At 40.5% G+C, this 20,321-nt stretch overlaps 1 protein-coding gene across 4 annotated transcripts in view; it reads right to left on the bottom strand.

Annotated features, from left to right (window-relative positions):
- SPIRE1 (spire type actin nucleation factor 1) overlaps positions 1–20,321 on the bottom strand; it is a 171,831-nt gene that overhangs the window by 11,509 nt on the left and 140,001 nt on the right. For 2 of the 4 annotated variants that reach the window (XM_054019600.1, XM_054019599.1), the window contains 4 exons: positions 13,861–14,030; positions 6,849–6,939; positions 3,854–3,996; positions 695–868 (listed from right to left, as the gene is read on the bottom strand). In XM_054019600.1, coding sequence (XP_053875575.1) covers positions 695–868; positions 3,854–3,996; positions 6,849–6,939; positions 13,861–14,030 — 578 coding nt within the window. The remainder of the gene's footprint in view (positions 1–694; positions 869–3,853; positions 3,997–6,848; positions 6,940–13,860; positions 14,031–20,321) is intronic. The other 2 variants (XM_054019602.1, XM_054019601.1) reach the window with 1 other exon arrangement.

Genomic DNA, 20,321 nt, shown 5'->3' on the forward strand with positions numbered 1-20,321 from the left:
ACTCTAAAGTCTATGCCTAACTAGACATCTTCAGTCTGGAGTACTCAGTTAGATATCTCTAGACTACAGATAGTCTTGCAATATTTTCTGGTTGGGACCAGAAATGGGAGGGGGAAAAACCCACTAAATTTCAGAACCTTAAAAATTGTTGGTTCCTGTTCAGTCCAAAAATGGTTTGGGGGAGTTATTTTCTTCTCAACTGGTTGACCTAACCTGGTGCAAGCCAACTACTGATCATGCTGGATACTTCTGATACTTAAGTGCATCGAAGACTAAAATCATTGTTAGGGTTTGAAGTAATATTTTGCTTAGAAATGCCATTCTATTCCATGATACGGTATGCCCTGTTAAAGCAACAAACAGCTTAATCTTTTCAACACAATCCAAGGATCACAGTGGTTTTGCTTGTGAAGGTTGGTGGATCTTCATGTGCTGTACATTTGGAAAACGTGTCCCACTGATAATATTATGATGTTGCATTTTTAGTTTGCTGTCCTTTCACAACTGATTTCTTTTTCCCATGAGGTGATTGAAGGATCTAACACACAAGTATTCTACAAACATTGAAATCAATCTCAATCAGGAGTAGTGTGCCAACCTAAGCTGTTAATTCTTGCCACAGCTTAGGAAGTGCTCCCCCTAGAAGTCATGTGCTTGTAAAGATAATTTCCAAAGCCAGCATAAAGAGGCAAACCTTTGGGGGTTTCCACCTGCTGGTAAAAGCTCTGTCACACAGATAATACATAGCCCTTGCCACTCCAACCAGGGCTGCTTCAAAGGGATGAGAGCTGAGCAGAGAAGCTGTTTGTATGGTTGAAAAAAATGGTCTGAAAGTCGTCCTTGGAAAAAACTTGGTTATCCTAGGAACCTGAACAATAGATAGGAAGCAGAATAGGGAACGCTAAACATGAATGAAATAGTTAGCAGGGATTCTGGATCATGAAAATAAGAAAAATCATGAAGGCTTTCACACATACACCTCAGTACACTGACTGTATCTTACTGATTAAGTACCAAGTTGGGTGACTTTGGTAGGTACACCACAAGGCCAACCCTGGAAAAATAGTGAACTCTCCAGTTGCAGTTTCTGCAACTTCTCATTTACCATTGATATGCTGACATGAAAAAGGGCTCTGTTTGGAATTTTTCCAAGTTTGTTTCTCCCCACTCCTCTTACTTTAGCACTAATTGGTATGCTGAGATGCCTGTTCACAAAATCCTAGTTAGTATGCAAGACAGACCAGTTGCCTGCTAATTCTGCTAAGAAACTGTAGCAATGGCCTTTTTACTTTGGCATTGATGTCTATTTAACGACAAGCTCTTTCACCTTGAAGGGAAATTGCTGTCACTGGAGCAGATAAGAATTTGAAACTCCATCAATCCTGGAGGAAAGGATGAAGAAGTGTGCAGTCAAATAAAAAGTAAAGCATTTTTTTGCACTTATCTAGAGGCTTCCACTCAAGGAACTGCAGTATCACAAATGCAGTGTTTGGTTTAGAAAATAAGAGATGCCAGCTTGTATGAGTGGTGAAGAATTCCACGTCAGGGTGCAGGAGCTGGTTAGGTTACTGGTTACACTAGTACTGAAAACCTTGCATTGAATTAAAACAAAAAGATCAAGTGATTTATCAGTTACCCACCTCTAGAGGGCACTGTTGCAAAGATTAAAAATATATATTTAACAGCGGCACATAAAACAGACTGCATTAAAAGAACATAATTTCAACATCAATTTTCTTCCTTTTCACTTCATACAGAAAAAGCATGTTGAACAAGTTGGGTGAAGGATTACAGAGTGTTCTTTGGAGTAAATAAACTGTCCCCACATGATCTGAAACCCTCATTTTTATGTGACCCTGCAGGAATCCAATAGATGTTTCCTTGCTGCTTGGCTTGAAGTTTCTGCTGCTTATTTTTGTTGTTGTTTCAGTTTGGTAGGCCAATTAGAATTTTTCTCTCTTGGTTTTAAAACACAAACACACAAACGAACAAACACACCACTTGACAGTTGCCAAATACCAATGAATAGCTTATAAAGAAGGAAAGATATATTTATGATCATTTGAAATAAATCACGTGAAAAACTTAATCAAGCTACTTAAAACAATGACCTCATATTTAAGCTTTTTTAAGTCTCCAAGTTTTGCGCTGGATCGATATCAGTAAATTGGCTGGATCAATATCACGATGTAATTTGTTTAGAAATACTGAAAGTGTAAAACAGCAAACACCTCAAAATGATACACAGAGCTTTTTTCCTTTGCATATTTCTACCTGTGACTACTTATGTGAAAACAATCTTGTGGTCCCACATACAACGACTGCTGTACATTGTGGTAATGAAATTCTTTTTACATTGATCATGCCCTCATCCATGACCTCTCCTCTTAAGTGTTAGAGGTTCCAAAAGTTACACTCCAAACAAACTCTTGGAGAAAAAATTCTAGTTGTGCTATACTCTGCAGGGTTCATTACTGTTCCTTGAAAAATGAGCTAAGAGTACTGAATGCCATTCACCCAGGATCACAAGCTGTATTCAAGCTAGAAGCATGTGATACAAAGTTAATTTTTTTCTTGTGGAGAAGTGGGGAAAATATCCTCCGTATCCCTGAAGACTATTGTGTTATTACACTTCAACCTCATCACTCTGAAGGACTTGCCCCACAGCCACCATCTCTTTGGCCAAAGAAAAATAAATAGGACTTCAAAGCTCATCAGTGCCACTGTCAAGGGGAGGACTGGTGAGTATTCTTTCCACTGAAGGCTCCTATCAATCTCTCTACACATAGATACCTCAAAGGGACACTTGGAGCCCCTGCTGCTAGGGAAAACAAGAGACCAGGAATTGAACCCAGGTTTCTCACATGAACTTGCAAAGTACACTGTGCCAGCACAAAAGAGCCAACATTCCGTCCCCTTTGCCACTTAGGCGCTGTTGGAAAACAGTTCTCAATTAAAGCTAATTGATCAAATGTACTGTACGTTCTTTTCAAGGAGCAAAACAGTTTATGCCTCAGTGACCTCAACAATGCAATGTGGTCACACCAAGAGTTGGACTCTTCAAAGATTTTTCTCTCACATTATGACTTTAACCAAACTAGCTCTTTACAAGGGAGGAAGAGAAAGCCATTCATTCCTTCAGTTGTGAATTCAAATACTCCAATAACAAAGAGAAAATAGATTAGCTGCTTTTCCATTTGAAAGGAGGCAACTCCTAATCTGTTATTTAGAATCTATATTATTTTCTGAAACAGGCTGAAATAAAAACTAGAGATGGGTCCGAGCCACCAAGTTCAGATCAGGATCCATATTTCTCCAAAGTTCTGGGACATCTGAATCTGGGGTTTTGGTTCAATACAACATCGGAGGCAGAAAATTTAATCTTGATCCAAACTCCCCCAAAAATTCAGGACTGGTTTGAATTTGGGATTTTGTTTTACATCCAGCTCTAATCACAATGTAACTAAGTTTTAATGTTGTTTAAACTCTTAGGCTAGGTCTACACTACCCGCCTGAATCGGCGGGTAGAAATCGACCTCTCGGGGATCGATTTATCGCGTCCCGTCCGGACGCGACAATCGATCCCCGAATCGGCGCTCTTACTCCACCAGCGGAGGTGGGAGTAAGCGCCGCCGACAGAAAGCCACAGAAGTCGATTTTGCCGCCGTCCTCACAGCGGGGTAAGTCGGCTGCGATACGTCGAATTCAGCTACGCTATTCACGTAGCTGAATTTGCGTATCTTAAATCGACTCCCCCCTGTAGTGTAGATGTACCCTTAGAAAGCTTCTATCTTATCACCACTATTGAGTTATTGAACCTCCTCACACTATAGCCAATGCTCATGATACTTACAAGTGACCTGGAGCTCTGTTTTGAAGGTGGTAGGAACTGCCTCACGTTAGTCGGCGTTTCTTTTTCAATGGAGTGTCGCCTCTGTGGTGGTTGCCGCCTCTCTGGCTGTGGTGTGGATGATATTGGCAAAAACTTCGGAGGCACTAAAGATTCAATCAGCAGAAGTTAAACAATGTTATTGAATGCTCATTGGACTATCACTGGGAACAGCCACAATTTTGGTAGAAAATCTATTGTTAATTTCCAAAGTAACACAAGATAGAATATCTTCATATAGTCTTTAAATGGGTCATATTTTCAAAACCAACTGATGAACTGCATGTTCCCACAAAAATGCAAAGGCACCTACAGTTTCACTCCTATAAAAAAACACTCGTGGGTATGCAATTACACTACTAACGTGCAAATGCCAATCTTTGTGCATAATTCAGGTTTCTGAAGGTGCAGTTTGCAGGTTCACTCAAATTCTGCTCTTGTTGAATATAAATTTTAAAATCAAAGGGCACTGAAGGATGCACTCAACTTACTTTGCCACTGTTTTCATAGAGAGAGCGTATGAAAAAAATGCTAAGAATAATACAGAAACAATTTCAGAGAAACCTATGTGTTTTGGCAACATGAAAATATTTAGACATACACTGTCAAATTAAAAATCATGCTAATGTCAATCTATTTTAACTAAATATTGTTACAGAGTAACATCTAAGATAACCATAATTGAAAGAGATGACAAAGAAAAAAATATTTCTCTATTTTTTCAGTTGTTTTACTTGTTGCATTGGCAGCACTTTGTTTATTGAAAACACTAGGGATTTTTAATGTATTTACAACCAACTATTCTCAGTGGAATTTTATAGAAAGTTCCAGGACACATTTCTATTTGTCTTAAGTTATATAAAATTTTCTTTTTATAAAATCTACATTTAGAGCCAATTGTGATTTGACAGTGATCCTTTAAGGGACCGCCCACATGTATCCCACATGTGCTGAGAAAAAGTCTGATTCAACAGTATTAGAAGATCATCCGTGTTAAGCAACCAATTTTTGCCAATCCCTCGTGTGGTTGATGACGACAGGTTTCATTGTTCATCAGAATAATGTTAAAGCTCTAACAATAATTCAAAGATCTAAATCAACTACTTGATAGAGAACAGCAACTGCAGCATATACTGCTGTACATCTGAAATGGTTAAAGACAGATTATGCCTTTGCAATGACTAAACTAACTGTATCTTATTCCTAAAGGAACTGCACAGTATGCATACACTAACTGGGGAGCTTCTATCTGTCTCCTCTTTTCCTGTAATAATATGGAAAGGCAAGGCCAAATCTTACTCTTAGTTATGCCAGTGTAAAGCCAGAATAACTCAGCTGAAGTCTACATTAAGACCAGAGTGAGAACAGAATTTGTCCTTTAGTCTTATAAATGTATTATTTTCAGATAAAGTCTATTTTGATAATACCAAATAAAACTCTAAAATGCATATTATTCACTTAGTTTTTTCTTTTGCTCATTATTTGCAAAAAATCTACACTACAAAGCAATTTTTTTTCATTTTATAATTATAAAAAGGAAATGTTTCTTTTGTAGTTTGACTAATATCCCCTTTAAAATTAAAAGGAATACAAGAGCTTGTTTACACTTGAAAGGCTACAGCAGCTGTAGCGGTTCAGTGTAGACCCTCACTACAGCGACGAGAATGGCGCTCCTGTCGTCTAATTAATCTACCTCTCTGTGACACTCTGGATCTCAAAGTAGCACCCTGCAACTCCCATATTCATCACTATGATATGATTATGATATATTTTGAGAAAGTATGCCTTGTGAGATATCATTTTAAAAATCTTGATCAGTTGAACATTAATATCCTATTGGATTGTATGTGTTATCATTGTATGTAAAGCTATGAAGTTTTGCTATGTGTGTGTTACCGAAATATGTTGTGAGGTTGGCAGACGCTCACAGTCAATCTTTCAATTGCAGCAAAGGACCAGCCAGTGGCTCATCAACATTCATCCAGGAAAGAATCCACTAACCCAGAGACTTCTCAGAGAGGGCACGTATGCAATGGGGAGTGCCTGATCCCCACGTCACAGCAGAGATCTTTCCAACAAGCTTGAAGAAAATATAAACGAGGTAAAGTGACATCATCACTTGGCCTCTCTCCCTCCCCAACTCAACACCCGGAAGAACATCTGGAGGACAGACTTTGAACTGAGCCAGCCCAGGTTGGTGGGACAGAGAGCTCAGTGGTCCCAGAGTCCAGGTTGGATCCTGGGGACCTGGTCACATCCCTGAAAGGCAGCAGCTAGGTTGACAGAATTCTTCCATTGACCTAGCTCTGTCTATATAGTGGGTGTTAGGTTGGCTTAATTACATCGCTCAGAGGTGTGGATTTTTCACACCTCTGAGAGACGTAGCTGAGTCGACGTAACTTTTGAATGTAGACCTAGCCTCAGTCACAGAACATATGTAACTCTGTATTCTGAACAGTTTTTTTTTAAAAGGCACATCACAGTATGTATGCTTCTGAATAAATATTTTTAGTATTTTAAAAAGGAAAGAAGGGTCACAGTGATTTACTGGTGATCAATTATTCTAGTAAAGTAAATGAGTTAATTCCATTGCATTGTCTTAGTGGAGGCCTCAAATTCAATTCTAGGAAAAGACTATTTTCCCCATTTAACAATATTTTCCTTCATTTAAAATATGTGTATTTGTTTTTCTTGTCTTGAGAACTATGCAGCCTTGTAACTTATATCTGTACAGTATCCAATCGGTCTACGCCTTCATGTCAGTCAAGAGGATATTTAATCAATGTTAACCTATTGAGCAGGTCTCTTTTCTAGGGTTGAGCCCTACATACTTACCCATGAACACTGATCTGCTCTGACTAATTAGCAAAAAATGCTCATGCAAAATTCGTGAGACAGAAAATGCTAGAAGGTGGGAAAGCAAAACAACTACTCTGTTCCCCAGACACGGACCACTTACTCTTTCTACCAGAGGTGGTCTCTTGAAAGGAGTCTTCCATTTGGGAAGGAGAGACACTGCTGCTGCTTGCTGATTTGTGCATAGACTCCTCCTGGAAGTAAGCAAAATTGGAAGAATTAGAATTCTCCAGAGGCAGCCTCTCTCACTCTCAACCACCCACCCCACCCATATCGTACCACAGTAAATTCTATCATTAAATCACTAATCTTCCAGCAACACACCTGCAAAAAATATTGAAACTAGGCAAGCCTTGTGTAAATAGGTTTTTCCAAGTTAATCTTTTGCTACAAACTGGAATATACAGTACATACTTAATATATTTAATTATATTATTAAAAAGCCAGGTGACTCTGTTGTAATCTGCCTTTTCCTTAATAATTACTTCTGGCACTGAAGGCCTAGCATGGATTTACAAGACAAATTAATACAAGTATGTACTTCATATCAGCGAGAAATTAGGATTCAAGCACTTAGCATCCTCTGGTCTCCAAAGGAATGAGGCGTGACCCTGGTGAACAAGTGACCCACTAAAGAGCAATTAATCTAATCACTAATCTCCACAACCCTGTTCTCTAATCTCTAATCCTGGTGCACTTCTTCTTCCCTCTGTGTTTAAAGAAACCTCATTCATTACATAAGTATGTTCTCATCATAGCAGTCAAGCACTAACAAGTTCTGGGAGATGAATGTGAGTGAAATGGGCTTTGAATAACACTTTTCAGTTAATGGGTGGCTAAAGAGTCCTGCTTCTCTGAATCAATACCATTGTAGACTGCCCACACCTAAAACCTACAGCCTAAATTATCTCATACAAACAAGCTGCAGTATATCATTGGAGCCTAAGAAAAGAATACTGGGCTGGAAGAATGTTTGTGAATACTGTTGAGTTCTGACATAAATGCTTTTAACAAAGGAGGTTTGCAGAGTTACCTCTTATACTCTTAGGGTTTACAAATCAAACCAGTGACTCACTCTGAAAACAAGCAAGCAACTCAGCCTCTCAGTCTCGGAGACTGTGAGGCCTTGTCTACACTACAGTGGAAATTTGACCTACACTATGCAATTTGAGTTACGTGAATAGCATAACTCAAATCGATGTAGCTTAGATCTACTTACTGTGGGGTCCACACTACACTCTTCCATCGACTCCCCCTTCTCTTCTTGACCCGGTAGAGTACAGGAGTCGACGGGAGAATGATCTGCAGTCGATTTAGCGGGTCTTCACTAGACCCGCTAAATTGACTGCTGATGCATCGATTGTCGCTTGTCGATCCCCCAGTAAGCATAGACAAGCTTTTAGTGAGGTAGATGAATCTTAAGAAGGAAAATCTCCAATAACTGAAACAGTGCCCCGTCTGTTTAAGAAAAATCAGGAAAGAAAAGCTGACAGGAACATCACATTAACAAGTGGCATCACCAAGGCCAGAAAGTCACAAATTATGATCAGATGATCAGTATGTAACACTGACAGACCCCGGTCGTAGGCAGGTGGGATTGAACCTGGGACTTCTGGAACTTAGTGCATGAGCCTCTACTGTTAGCTAAGGCTGTAGAGCAGACTCATTCATCTCTCTCTAAGTGGTCTTGGTGCCACTAGATGGGACAGAACACCACACCCAGAAGTGTGGATTACAAGTACACTATGCTGAATACAACAAACCCAAGAAAAACCTGTGAGTTTGCTTTTTAAATTCCATGCAGGCAGCTATCTGGTAACATTTACTAGGTCAAAGGGAGGGCTCCAAGAAGTTCTCTTACAGCTGATAAATATAAACTTTGTGAAGAAGAAGAATTGCTGTTCAAAATGCAACATTAAACTTTTAGATTGGTGAAAACAACTACTGGTGAAGTTAAAAAAAAAACCCAAAACAAAACCCTAGGATATTACAGTCACAGATGTATTTCATTTATTCTTTCATGGACAGAGGGATGAGCAGCTAAAAAGTTAAGATGAAGAGATCAGAAACCTGCTAGTGCCTTTTTCTAATTAAAAAGCTCCATGCTCCCCTTAGTTTTTCCGAATGGAGGAGAGCCAATGCCTGTGAGGCAGGCTAGATGAACAGCAGACAGGGGAAGGCTGGCTCTATGGCATACTCCCTTCACTCCTTCCTGTGGCCCCTGTGGGACTACAAGGGGTTCCTCCTAGAGCTGGGCAGAAAATGGGGGTGGGGAACCATGAGCATTTTTGACAATTTCAAAGTCATTCTTCTCCACAGGTTTCACAAAGGAATGATTTTTAATTTATTCATAATGCTTATGAACATTTTTATTGAACATTTCTGTTTTTAAAATTTTTCAAATTCCCCATTCTCTTTTCTTCCCTTTCTCCTCTCATCCGCTTTTTATTTTTTCTGCAGGGGAGAAGAGAAGAAAAACTGCTTAAAGACTACACTTTTCATTTTCCAGCTTCATAAAAAATTTTAAATGTTAAAAAATGAAAATTTCTTGTATACATTTCCAATTTTGTAAAAAAGCTATCTCGGTTGAAAATAGTGTTAAATTTTTTTTTTTTAAATAATTTCTTGTTCCATTTTTGAAGCCTAGGATGGATTCAGGGGCAGGTCTCAGTCAGATGCTACCCTGTCCAAACCCAAAAGGGCTAGACAGCCTAAACTACAGCAGACAGGTGTGCCAATCCTGTTCCCATTCATATTTGTGGGAGTTTTGCCATTGAGTTCAGTGGGAGTGAAACTGAGCTCAAATTCTTCAGTAATTTGTGCTATTTCTTACTCTTTCAGGGGAGCTTCTGGGGGGCAGCCATGGCAGAGGAAGTATCTCTCCAGGGACCATACAAAATCAGGCTGAAAAAGGCACACAGCAGCAGGGGAAACAAAGGTTTCTATAGGGATGCCTACTGCCCCTGCCTCCAGGATCATCAACTTTTTCCCCCCCAGCAAGTGAGGCTAGACCTTCAGCTACTTCTGAGGTGAGATAGACCTTTCTCAGGACCAATGTAAGAATTCAAAGGAAACTCTTTGTTTTGAATAACTTAGGAAAGAAGGAGAGTGATGGATATTTTATATTTCCCACTGTTTATAAATACCAGCTCTGCTTAGATAATACACACTCCATACTTATTTTAAATGGTCTCTTCGCCCTATCCTCCTCACATGCACAGAAAATGTGAACTATTCTATTGTACTGTGACTCCTAGAGTGGTAAGCTTCCTTGGCAAATTAATACTAGTGAATCATGTGCAGTAATTATTCACGATTCTTGAGAGGAGTTTGCTTAGGCCAATGTCTTTGCTGTTGATTTCCAATGCAGGCAATATGAAATCTCACAAGCAGAAGTGGCATGAAATCAAAATCCTGGATCCAGACATGTTTGGACACATTTAGATCCAGATCCAAACAAGTATAGTCTTCTATCTACTGAGAAAGGCACATCTGCTTACATGCATAACTTGAGGGGAGGGGCTGAATGTGTCACCACCAATATAATCATATATATATATATATAGCCTTGTTAGGCGATGATTTCTATAATTATTTAAAATACCCAGGGCTTAGATTGTCACATCCATATTCAGACATGCAGGGGAGTATGGGTCTCCTTATTCTGACTGTGACTTTAGTGGGAGGATGGGAGACCAGGCCCTGCTTGCCTCATACTGATCTTTGCATGTAAGTAGACAGAGAGGGGACTCCAGACCTCCCTTCACAACACTACCCAGCTAGATGGGTATATAATAAGCTGCCTCACAAAAAAGCTGAGGAAATTTACTCCTCCCTCAGAACAAAGGAGTAGCAGGTGAAGAATTAGGAGTTGAGTCACAGTTCGTTGTCTGGTCTGCTCCTGGGGCAGTGTAGCTATGTGCCACCTCCTCTTCAGGGTAGATTGTAAAGTTATAATATGGGGACCCCCAGTGAGTAATTCTAAATAGGTTAGCTCACTTCACACACTCTACTGTCACAAGCATGGAAATGTCTGAGTCATTTACAGACAATTAGAATACAAATCCCCGTGATTTATATATGCCACAAACTTAAAAATCAGAAAATAAATATGGGGTATTTCAATGTAAATAATGATCTTGCTTGGTTCTCTTTAATTTTCCTCACAGGTCCTTTTACCCAACTTCTGTCAATCTGTAACCTCCCGCTGTTTAATTTATCTTTTTTGCTTCTTTAACACTAAACACAGCACTGTGCCTGAGACCTAACCAGCACTGAGCAGAGTAGGTAGCATGATTATCTTGCTTGTTTCAAAAGCTATTCAGTTAATTCAACTCAATATAAGATGTCTTTTTCGCAACAACATTGCGTGGTCGATTTACTTTATTATTTGCTGTATCCTCCAGAGCAAACTCCCTATGTGGTATCTCAGTCTATGCTGTAACCCCAATTCATAGTCATGCATTTGATTATTCCTTCCTATGAGAATCAATTTACATTCATCTTTCTGACTCTCTTTTTATTTACTCAGTTCATATCTCCAAGTCAAAGATCGTGATGCGTTAGCCTAGCACTGAGCTACGGGATCTAAGGTCTTTTACTGACTGCTGTTAATATTTTGTTGCCCTTCAGTCTTCTTATTAACAAAGCCTCATCCACTACTATTGTATACCTATTTTACAGATTAGATAAGAGAGGTTACTTTAGGCAAAGTTATGAAGAAGACCCAAATCTCATCTACTTTATCACACTGCCTTTCAGAATGAACATGCCCAATTATGTGCTTGCATAACCCACAAAACTGCAGTGATGCTCTGTGACCCTTTAGCAGCTCGACCACATACAGAATTTTATGACTCTACTGCCTCCACACTAACAGACACATTTTTTTAGCATAAATGATGGAGACTCATGCTTTTACCTCCAGGTACAGGTGCCATGTTCAATCCTCACAGTTTACCCAGAAAAGGGACACTGTTACACTTGGCTATGCTTTCTGTAACCTCTAGATTACACTCTGCTCCCAGAACCAGGAACAGAAACCACAACTCCTTATGCCAACATTCCACTAGTGTATCACAAATGGCTGTATAACCCACTTGTGAATTATGCATTGTTCCCCCCTTTATCAGCTGATTCACACAGGGGATAATAGTATGCTTTCCACTACCAAGGCTCCAATAGCTGATGTGGAAAAGATATGGAGTGTGGATTTTTAGGTTGTGGCTTCAAATCCTGTTAATGAACCAGATGGGAGAAAAGTGTGTGTAAGAGAGAGAAAATAGGAGTTACTGTTGGATTATTTTGCAAAACATTATATTTAGAAGTTAATTTGGATGTTGTGTTAATATTTGTTTTATTGTTACATTTAGTGTTTGTATTTTGGTTAATGGGAGCTGTTTCTTTAAGAACAGGATGGGGAACTTATTGGAGAGCATATTTAGAGACTGAGCAGTGTGTCTGAGAGTTTGTCAATGCGTCCTCTCCAGAGAGCTAAAGACTGCCTATGTAATTTCCCAAAAGGTCAGAACTTGATTTAATAAATGTAATTTTCCAGACAGCAAGCCTTATTCTTGCAGGTGTCATGTTTTTACTGCAGGTCATCAGATCTCTGATTGAGCTGAGCTGGATTCGATGTTATTTCCATCTAAAGCAGTGCTTTTCAAACTGTGGGTTGCGACCCAGAACAGGGTCACGGAATGGAAGGAACTGGGTCACAGCGGCTCTGGTCAGCACCGCTGACTGGGCCGTTAAAAGTCCCTTTAGCGGTGCTGCCCGGTTAAGACAGGCTAGTCTCTACCTGTTCCGACACCGCGCTGCACCCCAGAAGAGGCCAGCAGCAGGTCCGGCTCCTAGGCGGGGGGACCATGGGGCTCCATGTGCTGTCCCCACCCGAGCACCGGCTCCGCGCTCCCATTGGCCGAGAACTGGCCAATAGGAGTGGGGGTGCAGTGCCTGCAAGTGAGAGCCACGTGGAGCCACTTGCGCACCTCCTCCTAGGAGCTGGACCTGCTTGTGGCTGCTTCTGGGGCGCAGCGTGGTCTGTGTTGCCAGGACAGGCGGGAAACCTGCCTCTGCACCCTGGCTGTGCCGCTGAATGGGAGCCGCCGGAGGTAAGCCCGTACCCCAAACCCCTGCCCCAGCCCTGAGCCCCCCCAAACCCGGAGCCCTCTCCTACATCCCAAACCCCTCATCCCCGCCCCACCCCAGAGCCTGCACCCCAGCCCAGAGCCCTGACCCCCTCCCACACTCCACCCCCCCAACCCAGAGCCCCCTCTCACACCCTGAACCCCGCATTCCCAGCCCCACCTCTGCCCCAGTCCTGAGCCCCTCCCACAGCCCAAATCCTTCATCCCCAGCTCCGTTGGGTCGCAGGCCTCAACAATTTTCTTCAACTGGGTCCCCAGAAAAAAGGCTTGAAAACCACTGATCTAAAGGATATGTGGTTGCCCACAAATGAGATGAGTTTGGTAGGTCCCAGTTTCAGCTCCCACATCACAAACTCACCCCCACGCTTTGTGCTGAATTGTAAACTCTCTGGGGAGACTGTCTCTCACTATGTTTTTGTACAGTGCCTAGCACAATGGGGTCATATGCACAGTTGGGGCCTTCAGAGAACGCTCCTGCATGGGGACCAAAATTGTATTACTTGCAATACATTTACAAGACTTGCTCACATTGTAATTGTCACGATTATTTAGGATGTGACTTATGATTTTTGAACTTTTTGTGGTTGGCAATGCAGTAAGCCAATCCTCAAATTATAACTAAGAAATCCCCAGGATTAAATAGTACCTATGAAACTATTGCCCCAGTTTATTCGTTCCATGAATCAATAGAAAGACTAAATTCTGAAATTCAGTTGAGGAGAAAGCATGGGCAGGGCCGGCTCCAGGCACCAGCCTGGCAAGCAGGTGCTTGGGGCGGCCGCTCCGGAGAGGGGCGGCACGTCCAGCTATTTGGCGGCAATTCGGCGGACGGTCCCTCACTCCTGCTCGGAGCAAAGGACCTCCCGCCGAATTGCTGCTGCAGATCACGATCGCGGCTTTTTTTTTTTTTTTTTTTTTTTTTGGCTGCCTGGGGCGGGCCCTGAGCATGGGCCCCTGTTGTCTTACCTCTGAATCCGAGCTATCCAGTTCAGCCAGTGTAGGGGCTTTAAGGAGTCTCTTTCGCTGCATTGTCACTTGGGTAGTGCTGACGCCATTCACCTTTGCTTGTGGTGTCAAGCCACCATTTACTACAGAGCTGTCTGCTAATTTTCTTGAGGCATCTGGTGTGGATACATCTGGCAAAAGAAACAAAATGGCTGTACTTGAACCTTAGAAGGAATAGATATCACAGCAATCAACTTGTGATGCCCCTCTCAGCTCTTACTGCCAAGGCAGTGTGCACAGAGAAAAACCTCACTATGATAATTACATGTGTAAGGTTATTTTACTTTAGCAATATGTTGCTCAGCAAATTACAGGTCGTGGTGTGTGGTACAGACATGATGTGAGAGAATGAGAGCAGTGGAAAAAATAGCAGTGCACTTTGAATTTTTTTTATATTTAAAAAAATCCTCATTTAAAGGAGTAAACATCCTGCCACCTAATGATTTGCTACAATTAGCTAAATAATCAGAATCCAAAGAAACAGGGATGCACTGCTAAAAACAGACAGGTGGATCTCCAGTGAATACCAAGACCATTCTACATTGAAATTATGAGTTTTGACACAAAACAAACACAAACTATTCCAGTGTGGTGCAATTATGCTTTCTTTTTCATATACTGAACAGCAATGACAATGAGTTATAAATATCTTGTCTAAAATGTGCATAATCCCATGTTTATATTTTAATGCATATTAAAAATGAAAATATATGCATTTGGTCAAGTCTTGCATCATGTAACAATGGAATGATGGGACCTGATTCTATTTACTCCTACACAGATTTTACATGGGTGTAACTTCATTGAGTTCAGTAAAGGTGCTCTGGATAGTCACCAATAAGAGATCAGAATGAGGCACGTATAATGTAAGCATGAGGTCTGCTGTGCCCAGTCTAAACCTAGACAATAATCTAGCTTTTGATATTCTGGCTGGGGGGAAAGGTAAGATTGACATGTCGGTTTTATCCCAGAAAAAGAGCAGAGAAAGGGTGAGGTTTCAATATGTTTAAAAATTTTCTGTGTTTAGAAGGGGCAGCATTTAGTGGGAATATTTACATCTTTGGTTTGCATATTTGCCTAAGCATCTGGCCTTTCTATCTATGCAGTTATATGATCCCCATCAGTGTAGTGAATGAGTACCTCATAATGTATTTGTGCTCACAACACCCTTGTGAGTTAAGGAAGTATTATTCCTTACAGCATTTTACATCAAGAGAACTAAGGCAAAGAGAGGCTAAATGACTTGGCCAAGGTCACACAGGATCTCTGTGGCAGAGCAGTGAATCGAGCCTCCCAAATCCGAGGCTAGCTCACTAATCATTAGATCATCCTTTTTAGTCACTTATGTAGCTGCAGTGGTGTAAATAGCAAGTACAAACATAGTTTATCCTGGTACAGCATAATTTGCCCTGAGGTAAATTGTCTGCACTATGAGAATTGAATGGGTGCAGCTTCACTGGTGGCTAAAATTACCTTGTGTAGACAATTTATAGTAATTTGCCTGTTATAGTTATAGTAATTTGCCTGTTGTACAAGATTCTCATTTAGGCAGATTTTTACATTAAGCAATAATCTGAGTTAAATTAGTTACACATTTTTAAAGGCAATCAGGTAATGACTAAATGTTGGAAGTAGGAAAACAAATTGGGTGGAGGGCAGAGAGTACAGCGTAATTCGTGAATAAAATTCTACTTGCAACTACAGAAGTGAGAAAAGGGACTCTCTGAATCGTGGGACTACTCCAAGGCTGTGAATCTGAATACTACACTATTATTATAGCCTCCAGGTTTTCCCGGCCAAGAGTCTTCCATCACAGGCCTCTGAACTTCTCCACTCTTTATTTTTATGTCTTCTAGGATATTACTAATGGACCTCTTGAATGGTACAATATCATCTGGGGTTGAATGGCTTTTTCCCCCTCCTTCCTCTTTTCAAAGGGAACAACATCAGTTGTCTTCCTGGTGTTGCCACTGCCCAACACGATTCCAGAAGGTTGTGCCCTCTCACTCCCATCTTGTAGTAGTAGTAGTAGTAGTAGTAGAAGAAAAAACATCCCTGTTGCCTGTGCTGCCTCTTGGGCTGACAAACCTCATGGTCACTTGCATATAGTTTCTCGGGAAATCCCCTTAACTGTAGCTAGGGAAATCTTGGACATAATAGCTCATAAGAGCCAGAGAACCAGCAATGGCAGCAAGAACAGGATGGGCATGTGCAACTTCTCTCCCCTCAAAACCCTTCTTGGGAACATGAGACAGTGATCTCATTGCCTGAAGAATGGGGAGTAGGAGAAAGGACCCATGTGTCCATAGCCTTTGGACTTGTGAGGTGGGAGGTGGTGTATGCAGGTGATTTGCATCCTCCAAAAACATCCAAGTAAGGAGTGGCATCCAGATCTTGGAGAAGGGGCTCCTAGAGTCAGGGGAAGAGATGTGGGGAACTGAATATTCAGGACATACATTTTATAGGTCAACGTTTCTTAAACATTTAGGTGCCCTCTTTTGACCAAAGTATGGGACATATAAGACATCTATCATTTGTGTTGCCTATCCATACATACAAAACCTAGAAGAATTCTATTTTTAGACAGGAAGCCCACAACTGAAAGAAGTACTTAAAATGTTTAGAAGTATTTACTGATTTACTGTAATACCCTGAAATACAAGTGACACTTCAGGTGAATCTACTAGAACATAATATATCAAATTTGTTTTGAATAGCTCTTAAATACGACATGTCATCCATCATCCCCCTCTACTCTGAGGAAATCCAAAGGGAATGTTTTTCGGAAAAAACAAAAACCAAAACACCCAAACGCCTAATTTGCAAAAAAAAGTTTGTGAATAAAAGGGTTGAGTTCAGTTTACTAGGATTCACGTGGTCAGACTATTAGTTATTTGTGAACACGTGGACAACTGCTGGGTATTGGTGGAAAAAAATGTGAATGCATAAAGTTTCACAGATTTCAGCACAATTTGCCCAAAAATTCTAACAGTGTTGTTTGTTACCCTCTAGTCACATCTGTTATTTTCCTGTTTAAAATGTTTCAGTAATCTAATCAGGAATCAGAAACATTGCCACGTGCTGATTAACCACACCGCTCCTAAAAAAAAGATTGAATAGTCAAGATGGACAGCTCACAAATAACCAATAAACTGATACTTATTAGTAATGAATGCCCATGAACAAAATCAGATTTGGTTTGCAAACAATTAGCTGAAACCAACGGTGGACTAAATTTATAACAAAAAAATACCCATAAAATATTTTAACCAGTTCTAGATCATACAAATGATTGTGAACATTTCTGAGGTGATTCAGCTGCTGCCCAGCCAAGCATTTGTATCAAGGGGGTCCTGGAGTGAACATTGTATTACAGTAGAAATTATGTTTTGCCAGACAAATGGGGCAGCAGCATCCGTTAACTGGGTTGCAAGTCACTGATTCCAAGGTAAATACTAGCTGAAGCATTAGGAAAATACTTTTGGTTTCTCTGAGATTCTCTTAAGCGATCAAATATTTCAGGCCACGTGGAAACACCAAAAAGCTGTGAGTTTGATAACTTGACTACATAAGGAATTAATGAAATATGTCTTATGTGCTGCTACTTCTGTGTCTGACACTAGACTTAAGGCGTGTGTGTGTGTGAGAGAGAGAGAGAGAGAGAGACCAAAAAAACTAGGATAAATTGAAATTTGTTTTTATTTTCATGTAAGACTGCTTCTCTTATGAAACAAGGAATTAAGTAGATCACAGATTATATGCTAACTAACCATATGGTGTTTCTGTCCTAATCAGCTTTCATTGACACATGATGGGAACAGAAAACTGGACCTGGTTTCTACTGTAAAATATGCTCCTTTGCCTTAACATTTTTACAGCATGTTAAAACGAAGGCAGAAAAGAAAATGGATTCTCTGGATTAATATAGGTTTGTCCTACATTAGTTACATTGTGAGAATACTGGGAAAAGACTGTATGAGTAATTGTAGCACAAAGGTATGCTCTTCGTTATGATAGATGACTTGCATATTTAATTCAGACAGGAAAACTAATTAACCAGTATACTGAAAAATGTATCTTTCTAGGTGTGGGTACCATGGTCATTACCATGGTAACTAAACTAATAGATTATCTGCCTTTCCTGAGCATTTTCCTGACATTCAAATGATGTGTGATTCTGCTCCACATCTCTGAGATTTGGGCATATGAAGAACAACCCCTACTGGAGCTTGGGCGCAGCAGCTTTGGAAAACAATGAAAGCATTAACTTTGTAGATATGAAAAACAGCAGTTTCTGCAGCTGTTATTTCATTTTTTTGTGTTCGATTTAGAGGACAAAATGGGTTGTATGTTCACGGTCAGATGCTCCCGTCTTTTGAGCTATGTTCAACACAGGTTGAGGGAAGCAAAAGTGGCTTTAAGCTACCTTTAAGACTGCTGTAACTTACATCCAGCTACCAATGGCTCTGTTCTGCCAGCTGGGAACTGGGAAGTCTTGTGCACATCCTATTTCCCCTAGAAATGCTCCCTGTGCCAATGGCTGAGAAGAGTGGCACATACCAGCCACATTGGCTCAACACCCTCAAGTTTCCCTAACACAAGGAGAATCCTTCACTACTTGGCTAAGCCAGCTTTACAGCTGCTTTGGACCACGAGAACAGCACAAAGCTGCTGTAGCAGGGCCAAGAACATGTTCTTTAGCATGAAAATTTGAGAGGAAGGTTCTGCTTTTCAGTGAGAGTTTATATTTTTATGACATCTCTTCAGCTGGGCAGACAGCAATGAAAACAAACATCAAGAAAAAATGTGAAAATAATAATTACAAAATGGAAGCAAATTTAAAACCCTCCCATCAAAATAAAGAATAAAGCAAAAGTATCAACAAAGCAACAAAATTAAACAAAACCATTTGTTTGCTTTTTATTTACATCCCAAACGAAATCATTTTGTGTTGTCTGATCTGTTGTCTCACTTCTCCCTGTGAGAACGTTTTCATCACCCCTGAATTTGCTTCCAAAGGTCCTGTATAGGATCATTCAGACAACAAAGCAGTATCACATCTCTGTGTGAATCACATGAGTGTTAAAGTACATTTAGCAAATGGATAAAGAAAACAGGAAGAGTTCTTCAGTGGTCAGTCAGAAAGATCAACTCCAAGGCATAGTTTAGTACTGTAGGTTATTATGAAGTAGTTTTTATTTAACAAAGATGTTATGATAATGAATTAATAAAGGATGGTTAAGCAAAATCATTTTGGATTTAACTAAGTAGGAACACGTCTCAGATCCATGACTGAACAGAAATCCTGAAAAGAGCAAGTTAACTGAAGACAAGAAGAGAATAAGCAAACAGACACATTTAAAGGGATAGTGCTGGACATCTTCCCTGCTACGCTGATCAGTAAAGGTACTCTTGCCATGTTCTGTTCTACTCTCCTGCACTATCGGCTCATTCAGCTTTATTTGGAAGTAACAGAAGAGTTGAAAAATAAAAGTTTGACCGCTTACACTAGTATCTGACCTTATGTACAAGGAATTTCCAGATCTTAAAAGGACACAGCGTAGCACCTAACATGAGAACTGGCTAGTGGAACATTTTGCTGCCATTAGACAATGTTATAATAAACCATATTAGATGCTCACTCTAAACTTTGCTGCTGGGGGATTACCAAATCATCGTGCTTCTTTACATCATGATAATAAACCATTCAAATATGGTCTTTCTAGATGATAAATAGGAAACCATTGGGCCATATTATCTCCTCCCATGGGAAAACCCATAGGAAGTGACTGGAGATATGGGGGTGAAAGAGGAGAACTTTGTGAGAGTCCCAGGTTATTCCTTGTGTGTGATGGCGAATGAGGGATATAGAAGGTTTTGCCTCCCCACAGAATGAGGGGATGGATTTTACTTGGAACCTGCTTATCTTAGGGATCTACTGGAGGAACAGAATCATTCATGTGGAGGTCCCATAACTGCACCAGCTTTGAGTCATGCCTTCCTAGCTCCATGGAAAGGATAAGATCTGAGTGTAGTGATTCCCCGCAGTGCATAGGTCTCAGGGGCTGATATGGCACATTGGTATGAGGTAAGAAGGAATCTAAATGGTTGTGAATGAGGGTGTTTGGCTTCACACCTCAGAGCACACTCCTCTGACAGTGTTCAGGAGCACTGCAGGCACTTTGCAGTCTGTTATTGCTTATACCCTTCCTATAAAATAAAAGGCACTAGAGAAATCTAGCCATCTATTAGGTTCCCATTCCAGGTGTAGGCAGAATACTACCCTTCACCGTGTAGAAGGTAGTTTTCCTTCTGAGGGGTCAGTCTCAGTGATAAGTCCTGCATCCTCATTAAAACTTTAAATGCTTAATTTATGACCACTGAGATTTCCCCCTCAAAGAGAGGGAATTCACAGAGTATTA

This window comes from Malaclemys terrapin, chromosome 2, assembly GCF_027887155.1.
Source record: "Malaclemys terrapin pileata isolate rMalTer1 chromosome 2, rMalTer1.hap1, whole genome shotgun sequence".
Lineage (NCBI taxonomy): Eukaryota > Metazoa > Chordata > Testudines > Emydidae > Malaclemys > Malaclemys terrapin.